General features: G+C 37.5%; 1 protein-coding gene across 1 annotated transcript; it reads left to right on the plus strand.

The window, feature by feature from the left end:
* The first annotated feature begins 4,695 nt into the window (after window positions 1-4,695).
* LOC104616498 (long-chain-fatty-acid--CoA ligase 3-like) lies at window positions 4,696-12,225 on the plus strand. Its single transcript, XM_010281530.1, has 3 exons — window positions 4,696-5,118; window positions 11,461-11,638; window positions 12,215-12,225. The coding sequence occupies exons 1-3, from the start codon at window positions 4,768-4,770 to the stop codon at window positions 12,223-12,225; spliced, it is 540 nt and encodes a 179-aa protein (XP_010279832.1). The 5' UTR covers window positions 4,696-4,767.
* The last annotated feature ends 4,895 nt before the right edge of the window (window positions 12,226-17,120 follow it).

Genomic DNA, 17,120 nt, shown 5'->3' on the forward strand with positions numbered 1-17,120 from the left:
CCCTGCCACGATGAGAAGTTGCATAAGGTTTCTTTTTCTTGTTAATTCATACTTTTATTGTAGAGTGATTATTATAAGCAGGTCAATTAGTAAACACATTCCTTTAAGGATTTTTTTTCCTCATTTAGGAAGAGTATTCTTCTAAAACTAAAGAGTATAACAGTATTAGTGTAAGTAGTATATCAGGCCAAATCACTGATTATGTATTAAGCAGGATCAGTCCTGAAAACTACTGTTTTACTTCTCCAGGCTCATGAATGTGCTGGTTACTTCCTCTCTTTGCTGTTGAAAAGAGTTTATAACTTTCTACTTGTGGTCTTATTCTTTCCTGTTTGGTGATTACTTCATGAAACAGAATTACATATAAACTGAACGGCTATTATGTGTGTGCAGAAACATTTGCTTGCACAGTTTTTTTATGAGTTGTATTCTTGCATAAAATAGCAGCTCTTTCCTCCAGGATTTAATCTGCCAACCTTTCTTGCATCACTAGTCAGGTTTTGAACACTGATTCCTCAAAAACCCCAGCAGGGTTATGGGAAACCAGAATGGATGCATGTTCTATAAGAACCTGAGTGTTTACAGCTAATCTGTAGACCGAACCACTGAGTTAAGATGTTTTCATGTGTCATGCATTTGTATTTGTCAGTCATTAAGCAGGAGTTACCCAAGAACAAAATTCCAGTATTGTAAAGGCAGTGGACTTTCTCACAGTGTCATAGTTGGACTAACACTTTGAAAACTGCTTAGGATCCTCTGCTTTCAATTCTGTCCCAGAATGTTGGGTTTACTTACCCTCTTTTTATGGTCAAAAGCAGTCATATACTTCCAAAATGAAGAAGGTGACCACAAATTGTATTTCAATGAAATCTTAAAGCCCCAGTATAGTATTTCACTAAGTTTTTCAGAGGGTACTTTTTGTTTGGTACTTTCTTAAATGCAGAGTATTAAAGAGCAAACAGTGCATCCCTTTCAGACCTTCCAATTTTAAGATAACCTTGAAAATTTCCCTAAAACTTTTCACTTTCAGATTAATTCTGCAAATTGATTATTAACTATGTATTTTCATTTTGAGTTTTTAAAATACCATACATTAAATGTTCAAAATAGCAATTATTACAGAGAAAAATGCACGTGCAAACATTGTATCTTAATTAAAACAATCTTTTTCTTTTACAATGTTGTTCAAATGTTTTGGGAGGTTAAACGACCTTTTATTAAAAAAAAAAACAAGAAAAATTGTACTGTCTTTTTCAGCTGCATTGGTTTTGCTTGTAGTAAAAGATAATTGTCTTACTGCTAGCACTCCAGTCTCAAGTTAGGGGTAAGTTTTGCTTCTAGATTGTCATCAAAATGATTTTTTTTTTTTTAATGGGATGCTTAGTGGTCTGTTTAGCTGACTTTGATGTTCTTCTGCTGGGAATGGCAATGGTAAATCTGTTGGATGAAGGCATTTTAAACTGCATCTCCTTTGCTTACCTGGAATTTTTCTCTTCAGCTACATAGCAAACAAATAAATGAAATGATGAGTTAAAATGCATCTTGTATTCTTCAGCTATACAAGGAGAGAGGTGGAGCCTTTACACTGCCACCGAGCCACACAATCCTTTGTGCCGTGGCTCAGCTCGCTTTAGAACCACACCCTACAAAGATACTGGAACTTACCCTTCTACTGACAATAGTAGAATATATTTTTCTTGCTTATTCAAGAAGGGACTGCACTTCTCCCGCTCCCAGTTACAATGGTAATTACAGTTAGTTAGAAGCATAGATAATCCTGTAAATATCACAGTCTGAAATCAATTGCCAAATTGTTAGACTTATTTCCTAATTATAAGATTCTAAATAAAGAAAAATTTAGTCTTATTTGGCCTTTAAGGCAAGAAAATACATTTGCAAAAGATTACATTTTGCAAAAAAACCTCAAAAAATTATATTTTAAGTGAAAAAATATTTTTGTATGTTTTAATTTTTAAAAGAAGCTGTATGAAGTAAATGATGTGTAATAGCCTCACTTTACTGAAGGAGGAACTGAAATAATTAGCAATTTACTCAGAGTAACAGATGAACATCAGAGTAGAGTTCTAGAGCTGGACGCTTACTTTTCTGAACCAGGGTGACATTCCAAAATATTTCCCCTTAGTCTGTCATGTTAGAGTGTTCCTTAGATCCTTTCTTGCAATGCAGCCTTTATGAAATAGTAGGAATAGCACAATTTATGATTTGCAACTCAAAGCAAACATTTCCAGGTTTGGGGGTTACGTGCACGGCTTCAGGTAAGACAGAAGAGAGAGCTTGACATGAGACCTTGGCGTGGTGATTTTAGAAATGGTGGAAAAGGTTCCTTCCTTCTTCTGAGGTAGGAATAAAACTGTTGGGATAACTACAAAATCAAATGGGAAGCTGCTATTCTAGAAGGGCTCAGTGCTTCTCTAACCAAGGAAAGTTATGAAACCCAGAGAGAATATTTTTGGTCAGGCTTAACTGTTTGTCAGACAGAATTTTTGGGGGGAACAATTTTCCAGAAGGTATTAAATCAGTTGCCTTAATTTTTTCTTGTAACAGTGTTTGGTTAAACTCTGTTTTTACTCTGTAGGCACAGAGTTGTTCTCCATCTTTATAAGGAGGGGAAAAAAAAAAGTGCCCGCCCCCCCAGTTGGGCCAGACAAAATCATAATACAACTTACAACTTCTTGAAAAATGGGTAAACTTCTATTGTGTGAGCTCTGGATTCAGCTTTAAAACATCATGTTCTATGCTGCTATCAACAACAGCATAATTTTTCTGGACAGCAGTAGCTTGTTGGCTGGTACATGATTATTTCCATTAAGTAGCCTTCAGTGGCAGCCTAAGAACATAAGTCTTTTAAACGATTACTGAATTTGCCCTTTAGCCTATTTAAGTTTTGGGTTTTTAAATTTGTCATTGCTTTTTGCCTTTGATCTGAAAATTAAAATACATATTCTTCCTTTTTTTTATTTTATTTTTTTAGCGCTTTTTTTTTTTTTAGTTTTTAAATCCCTTTCCCCCTCTGCTGCTTGATCCCGTAAGTCCCTACTGTGAAGAGCTCCTATAGTTTATTTGAATATATGTCTTTGGGTGCTTTGCAGAATAGACCTTGATGTTGCTTGGTTCCTTCAAACTGCTTGTAACGATGCAGTATTAACGATGAGGTTACAGCAGCTTGTTAGGGAAGAAGTTAGTGGTGCAGTCTTGTTGCTTGGAGTTTTAAGCAATTGTGTGGTTGAGAGAAAGATGGAATTAATCTCGTCCTACAAATGAAGGATATTGGATTGATCTGTTCCCAAAAGGACCTACAAATCTAAGATTCATGAAGCAAGGCTTCTTTCCGTTACTATTAAAGGATCTTACATGATTTAAACATTACTTTTTCAACTAAAATTTCTTTTCATTAGGGTTTCAAAGACTCAGTGAACGTAAGACAGCAGCAAAGAATAATGTGGTATTGGCACTGTATTTCATGAATGAAAATGTACTTAACTCAGAAAGAATTATCAAAGTTGTGCATCTTATGTCCGCGTCTTTATTAGTTGCTTGATTTATGGTATTGCTTTTAAAACAGTTGTATCAATATTAACTTTGGAAAATTAACTGAGTGAAGTGTATTTATAGTTCATTTTGCTTTTATGTGCAAAATACTGATTTTTATAACTGGTTCCTCATTCAGTGTTGCAGAAATTCACCTTCAGCCATTATGATGAGTGTCCCCGTTTTCCATAACGGTTTTAATTATTTTGTTAATTTTTTTTTAATCTTTTAGATGGCATAATTTCTTGCCTCCACAGTAGAATACATTAGAAAGTTGCATCATTGTACTCTTTAGATATGATCAATGATGCTTTAAAAAAAGTCAAAGTGAACATCCTGGCATCATTAGGGACCCTGGAAAAAGTTGCACATCTCTTCATAGCGCTGTTGCTAGGTTTTTGGGGACATTTCTAAGCCATTTTCCAGTATTCACTGAATGTTAGTTAACTCACTGTCCTGTCTATTTACATAACAAGTGTGCCAGCTGCATACTGGTTCTGAGGCTGAAATCCTAGGACTGATGGAAAGTCCCTGGGAATTAAAGAACCATCAAAATTCCATCGCATGCAGGGCCTTCATGGAGGAGGGTTACAGCTTCCTCCTCTTACGTCGGTATCCCGGTCTGTATGATGTTTGGAAAGCGTTTCAGCGTTCCTAGTGGCTGGGGTTCCCGTGTACAGGAGCGGAGGCATTACTTCTATTCTCAGGGCTTGCGTGGGGGTTGATGGTTCACAGTCAAAGGCCGTGAAGGTTGCTAACGGAGGCAGGCATGTAGGTATTCTGATGGGGTTGGAGAGAATCTTTGAAATTGTATAATCATATAACATTCACAGATAAATATGTGCCACTCACATGTCATTTAGTTAAAAACCCAGGTCCTGAATTCTCTAGATTCTGTGTTTGAGTTTCGTAGTGTCCGAAGAAATAAAAATACTGTTAAGTACTGCAGTCTGTTAAATGGGGATGGAGGAGTTTTTCCTTGTGTATCAGTGTCTTGTTTTGCTTGTGCTAGGGGTTAAGACTTTTAGCCTAATTTCTGCATAAAAAGACCTACTGGGATATGGATTGTAATAGTATGTTTGAAAATACCACCTCCCCCTCCAACAGCTATAGAGTTTACCACTAACCTTTTCTTTTCTCTTTTCAGATCTCTTTGGATCCCTGTCTAATAGATCCATGTTTCTGAACTCTTCCTTGTAACCTTCACAAGCAGCCAAAATGAAGTTGAAGCATAACATCAACCCTGTTCTTCTACAGTTTATAAACTTTATAATCTTGGTGTACTCCTTTGTGACGTACATTCCGTGGTACATATTTTCAGGATCAAGGCAGGCTATAGCAAAAGCCAAGCAGGTTAAAGCTAGACCTGTGAATAACAAGCCTGGGGGTGCATACAGATCTGTTAACAGTATACATTGCTTAGCTTCAGTTTTATATCCTGGGTGTGATACACTCGACAAAGTTTTTAAATATGCTAAAACTAAATATAAGGACAAAAAACTCTTGGGAACACGTGAAATCCTAAAAGAGGAAGATGAAATCCAGCCATCAGGAAAAGTTTTTAAAAAGGTAAGTCTTTTGCAGTCTGCCTTCCATGAATTTTTTCAAAGTGTGTTTAGTTTCTTTTGCAATGCTTCTAGTCCAGTAAAGCAAATTGGGAGGGGGGGGGAAGTTTCTCTACTTAGATTAAGTAGTTGTGAAAAGAGTTAAATTATCCAATTCCCAATCTTTCATTACTCAGCCTTTAAAACAAATCTAAACCTTTTTGCATTCTTGAGTAGATGTCCTTTTTTTATGGTTTCAGCCAAAGAAAAAAACAAATGTGTGTTAGGTATTTGTTTTTAATATTCAGCGGATGATGTACCTTGCTTTAAAGTTTTCATTTTAGGTGAATTAAAAAGAAGCCTCCCTTTGTCTTATTATGAACTATAATCAGATAAATATAGAAAAATTACTAGATGCCTATACTCAGATGTGCCCTTCTGGTAAACTTAATTGTAACTTAAGCATTTACTGTTTTGCTCTGTGAATTAAGGGCTTAAATGAAATTTTTGTTTGGAAAAGGATTGTACAGACTTTGATAGAAAAAAAAAAATAAATAAAAGACACTTCCTACTAATCTCCTTTAAGGTGAGCTACTTCTCTGCTAGTCTGTAATAGTGATGTGTGTGTGAGATGCAATTTCAATATAAAACTTGTTTCGAGGGAGTGACTTTTTATAGTCTTTTAAGTTCAGGCCTGTATTTTCAGTTGCTGCTTTATATTTGTTCAGAGGCATTTAAAAATGCAGTTTTGACTGAAGAAGCAAGTCAAGATACCATTAACAGGATTCGCGGATATGTGTTAAAAGTCTGCACTTCTGTATTGGAAGTTGTTAACTACATGCTATAAAGACACTTTTTAGTTAAGATTAGTTTTCTTCCAGAAGAAAAATTTATCTCTTCATGTACTAAAGGATTCTTTAAATGCTGTTCGTTTTAATTCTGATATAGGAGTATGATGTTTGAAGTAGAATTTGGTTAATATCACAACACATGGCAAAGTTTAGTTCTGTTAAAATCTTTATAGAAGCTTTAATTGTTAGTGAAATTTCCTGCCAGCTATGGAGTTAATTTTTCAGTGTGAAGGAAGTGCTGGGAGAAACGAGTACATAAAATCTCTCTTTGGTGCATGTTTTGCTGCCTCATTGCCCTATAAAGAAACAGAAAGTTCATGTTGTACAAAGTGGGCTTCTGAGCACAAATCAGAATTTTGGCTGCCCATGATCTGTGCTTTTGGTTTTTAAACATAATTAGTAATGTAAGACTTAAGAACTTAGGAGTTTTAGCCTTTTCCATTATGCAAGCAAAGTGTTCTGATTATTGGAAAGCTGAAAAATGTTAGTGTTGACCTACTTAAATTACTTATTTCTAAGTATTTAGACTTTGAAATTACTTAAGTTAGATAATTTTGTCTAAGCTTGACACAACAGTTCATTATGGTCGATTGCCATACTTGGCCTTGTCTTACTTTGTTCCAAGTTGTGGCATTATCACGTAATTCTACTTTTCAGGGTTCTTTCCCATTAGGGAATACAGTGTTTCTTAATACCATATTGCATGCTTTAGCAAGCGAGGAAAATTTCGGAAAATACTTTGTTGATTCTAAATGTCAGGGTTCTTTTCCTTTGATTTTTTTTTTGTCTTTCATACCATGCATCTTTTTATTGCCCAGTTCACTTTACTAAAGGCAGGTTGTTGAGGTTTATTTGGTGCAACTTTTTGAAAAGGTGCATGACAATTTTAATTCGTAGATAAAATACATATAATTTCTGTACCTTACAGGAGTTGCAAAACCTGTCAATTATTTTTTCCCTTTCAGAAATTGAACACAGTGGTAGGAATGATTGATGCATTTTTCTGAGGTCATCTGCAAGTCAGGGGCAGATCTGAATGTAGCTCGTGGGTATGTGTGCTGAGTTGCATTACCTTTTAGAAGATGTCTCACTGTGTAAATTGCAGTGGGATAGATTAGCCTGTTTACTGGTTCATTCATGGCCTCAAGTTGCGCCAGGGGAGTTTTAGACTAGATATTAGGAAAAATATCTTCACCAAAAGAGTGGCCAAGCATTGGAACAGGCTGCCCAGGGAGGTGGTGGAGTCACCATCACTGGAAATGTTAAAAAAAAATGTGGACGTGGCACTTCAGGACATGGTTTAGGGGGCATGGTGGTGTTGGGTTGATGGTTGGACTTGATGATCTTAAAGGTCTTTTCCAACCTTAATGATTCTGTGATTAATGGGGTAAATAAATATCTCAAAAGCATAACATACTAAGCTTCTGATTCTTAGGAGAACTAAGTGTTGAAATTATTTAAAGCTATTTAACATTTAAAAATATTTAACATCATTAAGATCATATAATACATTAATTTATTCTGACAACAATAGTATTCCAGATAATCTGTAACTTCTTGAATTGTTATATCATATTGTTCAAAAGATCTACTTGTTCCTGTGTAGTTGCCAAAGTAGCAGAAATTAATAGATGTTAGTAAAATACAAATACTTGTTGCTTCTTACTTTGTTGCATTTTATAATATTTCATATGTAGTTTGTTTTTCTGTTTCCTTCCGTAGTGTCCTTTAATACACGGACAGCATACCTAATATTAATTTAATAAAATATGTATTTAAGTCAGCATGAAATAATGTTGAAAATAGTTCCGAGATTAAGATGTAATTAATTGGAAAAATTAATTAATTTAAGCAGAGCTTAAATCCTGTGATGCCCAAAAGATGAGCTTTATTCTGCTGGTTGATTATTTTGTCATCTTAGTTATAGGTTATATTGTCATCTGCTTGCTTTTATGTATGTTGGTATATGGATTTTGCTTTGTGTGTGTGTGTTCTTTTGGTTGTTTTGGGGGGGTTGGTTGTTTTGGAGGTTGTTGGAAACTATTACTGTTCACAGTAAGTTGCGGGAAGGTTCTTGGCATGCCAAGTCATTGAGTAGTACAAGAGTAGCTTATGATGTTGAAAAGCATAGGGTGCTATCTAAATAATATTTTAGGGTGGGGTTTTCAGAAGTGTTCAGCTGCAATCCATGTTTTCGTGTGAAAAAGGCCAAAAATGGATATTTCAAATAACCTCCTTTGTATTATTTTTAATATACTTTCTACAAGGAAACATATGTAATTCGTGATCACAGGTTTCCAAATTGTAGTCAAGGTTCTTCAGACCTTATAAACTACTTTTAGGAAGACCTTGAAAGGTAACAGGCCAGGTAGTTTAATGACTCCACGTGTGCCTGCAGCTTTTTTGCGAACATTTTATGACACCTTCACACTAAAAAAATTAAATACGGTTGCCCTAAAATCCAGATTAAAGAAATGCTCACTGTGGAGCTAGTATTTAGTCTCTGTACTTAGCTGGATTTCCAAATACTAATACAGTACTGGTATTTAATAATATTTTCCAACGCATTAAATAGATAACTCAAGTATTTTTAGTAACTTGCAGGTGAAGTGTGGTTAAAAGCTGCTGCACTAGAGGGCAGCATTTTTCTATTTAATGTAGTATTTCGAAGCAAAGTTCAGAGGTGCTGTCTTCTGAGTTAGTGTTTGGTTTCATGTGTCTGTTTAATCAATTCTCAACGGTCTTGACTTCTTGGGCCCTCCTCTTGCAAAGTTACTTTCTTTAGACGTATAAGTAGTTCTCTAGCAGAAATAAGTTCTGGAAGTTGTAGAATTAAATGTTTGTGAACATTTAAAACATTATGGCACTTAACATCAGTCTTAGCAGCTGTTTACGGTAGAAACTGTGCATTGGAAAATATTAGCGAAAGCTGCTTGGGGAAGGGCCGAGAAGGGAGGTGGATTTGGAGACATACTCGAACATAAGGAGTGTGTTTGCTCTGTGCCCTGCAAAAGGAGCACATGGAGAAATGCAGAAGGAAGGGACATACAGACAGAGGCCGTGTATTAATATGTCATAGAGAGGGAACAGAGAAGAAATGCTGGGCATGGGGAGGAAGGGAGCATGGGAATTTAAATAGATGGAAGGCAGTAGGAAAAGTAAAACTCAAGAAGGCTTCATTGAAAAAGGTCTTCTCATCTGTTTTCACATGTCGGTGTTCTTCAGAAATATAACTGTTCCTATATATGGAAAAGTAACTATAACAGTGCTGAACTTCCTTTCTGTGGATTTTTAACCTTTTAAAAAAGGAGAACATCAATGAGGCATCCTTTCGCTACTTTATATCACACTTGTTTAAACAGTGAGGATAAATTATTTAGGAGAATAAAAAAGGAAAAAATCAGAATCAGAAGTGTTACTTGGAAAAAAATCTGTTTTTGACCCTTTAATGATGTATTATTTCAATGGTGAGAAGTACCAAAACCTGTTCATTTACAGGTTGGCGAACTTAACAGAAACAGTAACAAGAATCTGCATGTATTTCTTGGCCTAATTACTTGAGAGCAGCATCCCTGAGGCCATGCTGTCGGTATAACGGTGGAAAGGGTCTCCCCGGTTCATTCCTGTGAATTATTTCAACCGATGAGCTGGCAGGAATTTCCATGTCTGCCAGAAAGACTGCATGTGGGGGAACAATCTCCCAAACTGGAATTAAAATGCCAAATTACTGAAATTTGGATGGACAGGAAGAGGTGCAATATTTTCTTCGGAAGCCGTGAAAGTTTTCCACACCAGAAATATCTTGGTGCGTCGAAACCGAAAGGAGCTGTCAGGTCCTTCGCTCCGGGGGGCTGTAGCTGCAAGCGCAGGGAGCGGGTGAGCTCTCTGCCCCGCGGCGCTGCCGATGTGCTCAGGCATCAGTTCTGCTGTCGTCCTCTCGCCCGTCACAGCAGAGAAGTTCAGTGTCATCTTTCTCCTCCTGTAAGGTTTTTGGCTCTGACACTGTGTATTTGCCAGTGAAGCTGAGTTTCTGTAAACAAACCAGGAAAAACTGAGCAGATGCTTGTGTGAGAAATGCTTATTTTCTGCTGAAATTGCTAAGTATTGTTATTGTAGGCAAGTATTGTTTTCTGTGTTTGATAAATCATATTTACCCATGAAGACATTTGTGAAATTGCCAAGCAGCTGTGTATATACCTGTCCCAAGTTAAAAGGTTTTGTCCTGCGAAACAAGTAGGTTAATGAGCAATGTACAGTAGCAGGTACAACTCAGTTACCCAATAGTAACCTTCTGCAGTTTGAAAAAGCGTTTTGATAAATCTATTAGATTTTATTTTCTATTAGAGTTTGAGAGATATTTTAAAATTAATTTTATTAAGGAGGTGGATGTGGGAATACAGACTCATTAGAAATGTTACATGACAAGAAGTTGTTAGATTTTACAGCCCACAAGTTGGAAATTTATTTAAAGTTGATAAATGAAATCTGGAAAACAGAATTGGAGGGAGGAGGGAGAAGTTTGCTCTTCTAGCTTTTTATTTTGTCATTTGCTTGCATTTATTACTAATCATAGCATTATTGAAGGATATTTTTCAGTGCAAAGCATCTTCTTAGTACTCTATCTGTATATGAAAATTTCTAGAATGTCATCAAAGAGATTACCTCAGTGAGAAAATAGCACTGTAAGGTGCAAGTGTGTGCATAGAAATCTATGATAGATAGTGAGCTCTAAATTCAAGTCCAATTTTACTGTGCACCAGCTTTCCCATATTCTATTTTCTTCTCGTTTTCTTCTAGAAAAACGAGATTGCTTAACTTTTTCCACATGACTTTTCAGTACTGAGATTTGCTGGTAATTTCCAGTCCAATCTTCTGTCCCACTTCTGTTTAGCAGTAAAAAAGGGCAAAAAGATTACTCTTCTTCTCCCTGACATTTGTTTTGGAACAGGGGAAGAGAAGGGGATTTCACAATTTCTGAGGGCCCATTGATATACTGCTTTCTGGAGTCCAGTGCCCTCTTGCCCTGCACCCCCCCCCTTTTTTTTTTTTTTTTTTGTAAGAACTAACGCCTAAGTATCGTATTTGTATAGGAGAATCCTAGCCCAAATATCCAAGAAAGCAAATATAGAGTATGTATTGTACTAGCTAATGCTTGTCACCCTTTATTTAAAATAAAACAAACCTTTGTAAAAGTCTGAAGGCATATGGGTCAGATAACCACGGCCTTTTGGAGGGCTTCTGAAGCTACAAAATACGGTGGGAATCATGTGCTTTCCTAATGTGAAAACAGAAACTGAGGTGATACCATGTGTGGAGGTGTTGCAGCATTTGTGTTGGAACTTCCACAGTCATTGTAGTTTTTGGCAAGAATATAATTAGTTATCTTGCATAAACTGCTTTTAGAATTTAAGCAACTTTTACTTCAAATATATGTGGTTTCTTCACGTGGATAAAGATGTAGTAGGACATGTGTTAAGGATTTTCGTTTTCTAAATTGAATTTATTATTCTTATTAGGTCATCCTTGGCAAGTACACCTGGCTTTCATATGAAGATGTATACATTAAAGCTGTTAATTTTGGAAACGGCTTAGCAGTGTTGGGTCAGCAACCAAAGACTAACATTGCTATCTTTTGTGAGACTAGAGCTGAGTGGATGATTGCAGCACAGGCCTGCTTTATGTGCAACTACCAGCGTAAGTATGCGTCTTTCCTAAAATATTTATGTCTCTTGATCTTACAACACAATTTGAAACCAAACCTTTCCCTTCACTTTACACACTAAGAAAACTTCATACAAAGTTTATGCAGAGTGTTTTAAAACTGCAAATAAAAAGTACTGCATAAGGTAGAGACTGCACTTTGTAGTATTTTGCCTTACTGGATGGAGAAATGTGTATCTGTTTGCAGCTGGAGTACGTTTTCAGTAAGTAGGTCTTGCTCAATGAATTTGTGAGGGGGTTATTTTCTTCTAATCTCAAATCAGTACGATTCCCAAGTTTCTAAAAACAAACAAACAAAAGTCACGCATGAATTTGCTGATTCAGTTTCAGGAGTTCACTTCCAACCTTCCTCTGTGCCTGTAAGCTTTGTTTTAAGTAGATATTTTGTCAACTCTTCAATTGTGATTTTGGTTAGAATTTATCATGTTATCTCTAAAAAGTGAAAAGGAATGAATAAGTCCTGAACTTATTTTGGGCAGCTCTTTGGAATTAAAAAGTTGCTTAGTAACTTAACTCCTTTACCAAACTGTAAGTTAACTTAAACCTTAGGCTTAGCCTGATAGATTTTTCATTGTTATACTTTTCTTTCTTCTCTCTGCCTCTTGACTTTCTCATAGTCCATTGCATGTCATATAATACATAGTATTAAGTCATGTACAGAGCCACAACTGTGTCCAAGGTACATCTCTGCCGCGGTGGAAAGCCTGCTGTATACCCTAACCTAGTCTGAGCCTAGGCACAAGGATATACATGGGAGCTCTAGGCCCATTTTTCTTCCAGAGACCTGTATTGAGTGCTGATGTCAACTTGGTATAGGAGTTGCTTTCAAATGTCTGTTTCATCATTACTCCTTAGTATGTCATTCATCTAACTGTAAACCCAGCCTGACTAGGTTCATAAAATCATAGAATCTTTGGGTTGAAAGGGACCTTTAAAGGTCATCTAGTCCAATGAGCAGGAACATACTCAACTCGATCAGGTTGCTCAGAGCCTCGTCCAACCTGACCTGCAATGTTTCCAGGCGTGGGGAGTCTGCTACCTCTCTGGGCAACTGTTCCAGTGTTTTACCACCCTCACTGTAGAAATTTCTTCCTTATATCTCGTCTAAATCTACACACTTTGAGTTTAAAACCATTACCTATCACAACAGGCCCTGCTAAAAAGTCTGTCCCCATCTTTCTTCTAACCCCCTTTAAGTACTGAAAGGCTGTGATGTTCTCAGAGGGACATTTCTTATTTTCCCACAAGTCACTCTAGCAGCTGCTGTTCCTTACAGGCTTTGGCCTCTTCTCTCCTCTGCCACGTTTACCCTCCTTCAATAAGAGATGGGCTGTAAAAGCCAGATGTGCAGAAATTCCTGGTTTACTACCTACCTACATGAAAGATGTATATCAGTTAGACTATTTTCAGATTCTGGAAGCAAGCCTAACAAGAAAATTGTATCTTAAATGGTCCCTCTCTACTCTAAGCATGAGGCTGTTTCAGTTTGAGAAGCCATGCGTTCAGGAGTATATAACAGTTTTCATTTAAATAAGTCTTTACTGTGGGTCTCTGGTTATTTTGTGTCTACACCTATGCTGTAGTATTCTCAGTTTTAAGGGTGGAGTTGGTTACAAGATGTACTGCCCTAGCCCATACCATTCCAAAATGAGCCTGCTTGCTTTGTATGAGAACTGGCTCTGGGGGCAAGGAGAGAGTGGATGTTGTATACTGTGACTTCAGCAAGGCCTTTGACATGGTTTCCCGTGGCATCTGTACATCCAAACCATTTAGATAGAGACTGGGTAAGTAGCTGGTAAGATGGATGGAAAATTCATTGGTCCACTGGCTGAAAGGATTGTGATCAGCAGGACAAAGTTAGCTGCCAGCCCTTGGGGACTGATACTGAGTCCAGTACAGTTTAATGGCTTTACTGAGGATCTGGATGATGGGACAGAGTATAAACACAGCAGGTCACAGACTGTAGCAAGTTGGTGGGAGCAGCCAGTACACTGGCTGATGTTCAGAGCGGCCTGTCAGCTGGAAAAGTGGGCTGTTGGGAACCTCATGGAGTTCAACGAAGGCAATTGCAGCTTCCTGTGTGTGTGCTGGAATAACCTCATGCACCAGTATAGGCTGGGGGACAGCTGGATAGAGAGCAGCTTTGCAGAAAAGCACCTGATTGTCCTGGTGGATAGTGAGTCAACCAGGAGTACACGGCGCCTTCTTGCAGTGAAGGCCAACAGCATCCTGGGTGATAGTAGCATGAGTGTAGTAGGTAGGTCCAGGGAGGTGGTCCTTCTCCCTCCCTTTGGATGCTGGTGAGACCACATCTAGAGTACTGTGTCCAGTTTTCGGCTTCCCAGTAGAAAAGATGACCTTGATGTACTGCAGTGAGTCCAGTGGTGGGCTGCCAAGATGCTGAATGGGTTGGAGAACGTGACATATGAGAAGAGGCTAATAGAATGGAGTCTGTTCAGCATTAAAATGAGTGAGTTGAGATCTTGTTGCTGTCTAAAGCTATCTAGTGGGAGCGTACAGAGAGGATGAAGCCAGAGTCTGCTCAAAGATGTGTTTAGGTAGGACTGCACGCAACAGGCACAAGTTGAAACACAGGGAAATTTGATCAGATAATTAGGACAAACATCTTTGTTGTGACAGTGTTTAAATACCAGCTAAAACCAGACTGGCCATGGCCCTGAGCACTCTGCTCTAATGAACTGTTTTGTGCAGGTGATCTTCCCAGGTGCCTTCCAGCCTAGACTCAGTGATATTTTTGGTACTTTCTTCAGTGACTGACTGCAGCTAACTTGCCTGCCAGAGCAGACATCTGCACAGGCTGTTCTCAGTGAGATGTGTTGCTTTTAAGCTAAATGTCTCATAATACACTGTGTCAGTTCCCTTTTATCACTTCTGGGATCTGTTAGATTCCTAGTGACTATCCTGGGAATAAAATGCAAAGGCTAGTATCAATATTTTTTTCTTTGTAAGTGAAGTACACTTAGAAATCCTAGGAAGATTTTGTAATTTGAGGGGGGAAAAAAGTCTGAGATAGTGGATGGATGTCGTGTGTAGAATGGTATGCGTGTGTTTTTGGTTTTGTTGGATTAATGTTTTAAATTCCGTTACTGAGACGTGCTTCGGCACACTGTCTGACGTGGTATTTAGCATCGAAGCTGTATGTCATCTTACGTGAACTTGGCTGACTTGTGTGTTGGCAGATGATGATAATTATCATGCAGTATTCACGTAGTCGGTTTGCTGAATGAGTTATAAAATTCAGATGATGCTGAAGTAGTAGTGTGGCAAGACATTGCTAAATGACTTATATTAGCATTTTTCAGTTTACAAGTTTCACAACAGCTAACTGCTCTGGTAGAGTTGTGACATCGTTTCTGAATGTGAAATTTATTAAAACTGATGGCATATGCCCGGAACTGATGCCAAGAGAGCAGGTTCATCTGCTTCATACATAGTGTTGGAGAGAATACGGAATTAAAATGGGGAGAGTAATTTTTATGTCATGGATTACTTGCAAAAACAAATGGTTTTATGATTAGAAATACTTGCTTCATTGTTTGAAGCTATCTAACTCTTGTATTTGCAGGAAGTAGAATGGGATTGCTAGTTCAAAAATAAAAAAAAAAGGACGAACACAAAATCAGATTTTCTTCCAAAGTATCTTCTCTTCATCTGTGTGGAGAGCTTTTCACCAGTGTGGGCAGATAAAACACCTGAGTATATAACCAAATAATGAAATAAATAGGAAAGGCTATGTTTCATTTTTCAATCATGCCTTCCCGAAGCTTGAGCAGAACTGGTTTTGTCAGAATTGGTTTGGCTGGAGCCTTTAAAGGTATATACTCTGCCTTTTTATTTTTTATGTATGATGGATGCTGAAATAGTCAGTTTAACATTTTAGTAACATTGAAATAAATGGTAAAACTTCTATTTGTTTCTTTAGGGCAAGGCTTTGTTCTTGTATATTACCTGGCAAATTTAGTGGTGTTGAGATTTTTCTTTTTGTCAGACTTTTAGAGCAATATTCCTAGTATAAGTCCAGATACCAAAGATTCACTTGTACTGTTGCGTGTGTAAAGATGAACACAAAAGGTATATTCTCAGTATGTCTTCAGGAGAAAAAGGAGAGGACAAAAAATTATCTGCACTTTCAGATTTGCCTGAAAAAGTTTCAGGTGCCAGTGTAGAGAAATGAGAATCTCACAGGTCGGAGTCCTTGCTCAGGTTTTTTTTCTCTCCATGACATCAGTACACCATCATATAAATGCTGTTTCTCTCTTTCTCTTTGGCTCTACCATATAGGTCTAAGTTGTCTTCAATGTACTTATTTGTAGAGGAGTAATTAACTACATAAATTGTTATTTCAGATATTATATTTTTCTATCTGGGCGGTGTGTCGTGTCGGGTGTGCTTGCTGGCTCGGGGAAGCTGAATTTCTGCTAGATGTTTATATAACAGGGGTCACTGCAGTAAGTAGAGAGAGCCCGTGGGAACTAGTAGAGGCACTCTGCTGGACTTTGCTCCCACCAAATTAAAGAAAACACAGTGCATGTGCATTTGCCCTGCAACAGTTCTGAACTATGATGGACTGTTTTAACAAGGAAAAAATAAGTAGAGGTCAACTATTTACTTTTCTGTGTAAGAAAACTGCTTTTGAGTTCTTCCTTTGTATGCTGCACAGGGTTAGTAACTCCCTAGATTTCAAATCTTAGAGTACAACAGATTTTGATTTTTTTTTGTTGTTTTGTTTTGCTGCAGTGAACATAGTATAGCTACAGCCCTAACGTACAATGGGGTGTCTTGTTTTAGTAATTATGTTTTTTAAATATTCAGCTAAATCCAGACTAAAGTACAAAAGAAATTCAGATACCTAATGTGACAAAACTTCCAGCACTGATGTTGTAATTATTAATGACTGTGTTGATTGACCTTACAAATTTTTTGAGATGCCCCTGTTTAGCATTCAGCTTGGAAAACAGAAATTTTGTATTTTTTTTGAGAGCAATATCTCTCTTCCTTCTTGAGCTGCCTTTTTCTTCCCCAGTCTCTTCCTGTCTTTTCTCATAAAAATGGCAGGAGATTAAATATAATATTAAAATTGTTAATGTGAAATAATGGCGGTTTAACACTCCTATTGCTAAAAAGCCATCCTTAAATACAGGACACAGTGTTTCTAACAGTCAGTTTCCTAAATATTTTCTTTCCTTGTGTGGTGGGTTGACCCTGGCTGGACACCAGGTACCCACCAAAGCTGCTCCATCACTCCCCGCCTCAGCTGGATGGGGGAGAGAAAATGTAACGAAAGACTTGTGGAGATGTCAGTACTTTGATTTGATTGGCAATAAATTAGATTCATTTCTCCCCAAGTTGAGTCTGTTTTGCCCATGACAGTAATCGCCGAGTGATCTCCCTGTCCTTATCTCAATAAGGAGAATTATTACCAATCAAATCAGAG

This window comes from Phaethon lepturus, unplaced genomic scaffold (assembly GCF_000687285.1).
Source record: "Phaethon lepturus isolate BGI_N335 unplaced genomic scaffold, ASM68728v1 scaffold19562, whole genome shotgun sequence".
Classification (NCBI taxonomy): domain Eukaryota; kingdom Metazoa; phylum Chordata; class Aves; order Phaethontiformes; family Phaethontidae; genus Phaethon; species Phaethon lepturus.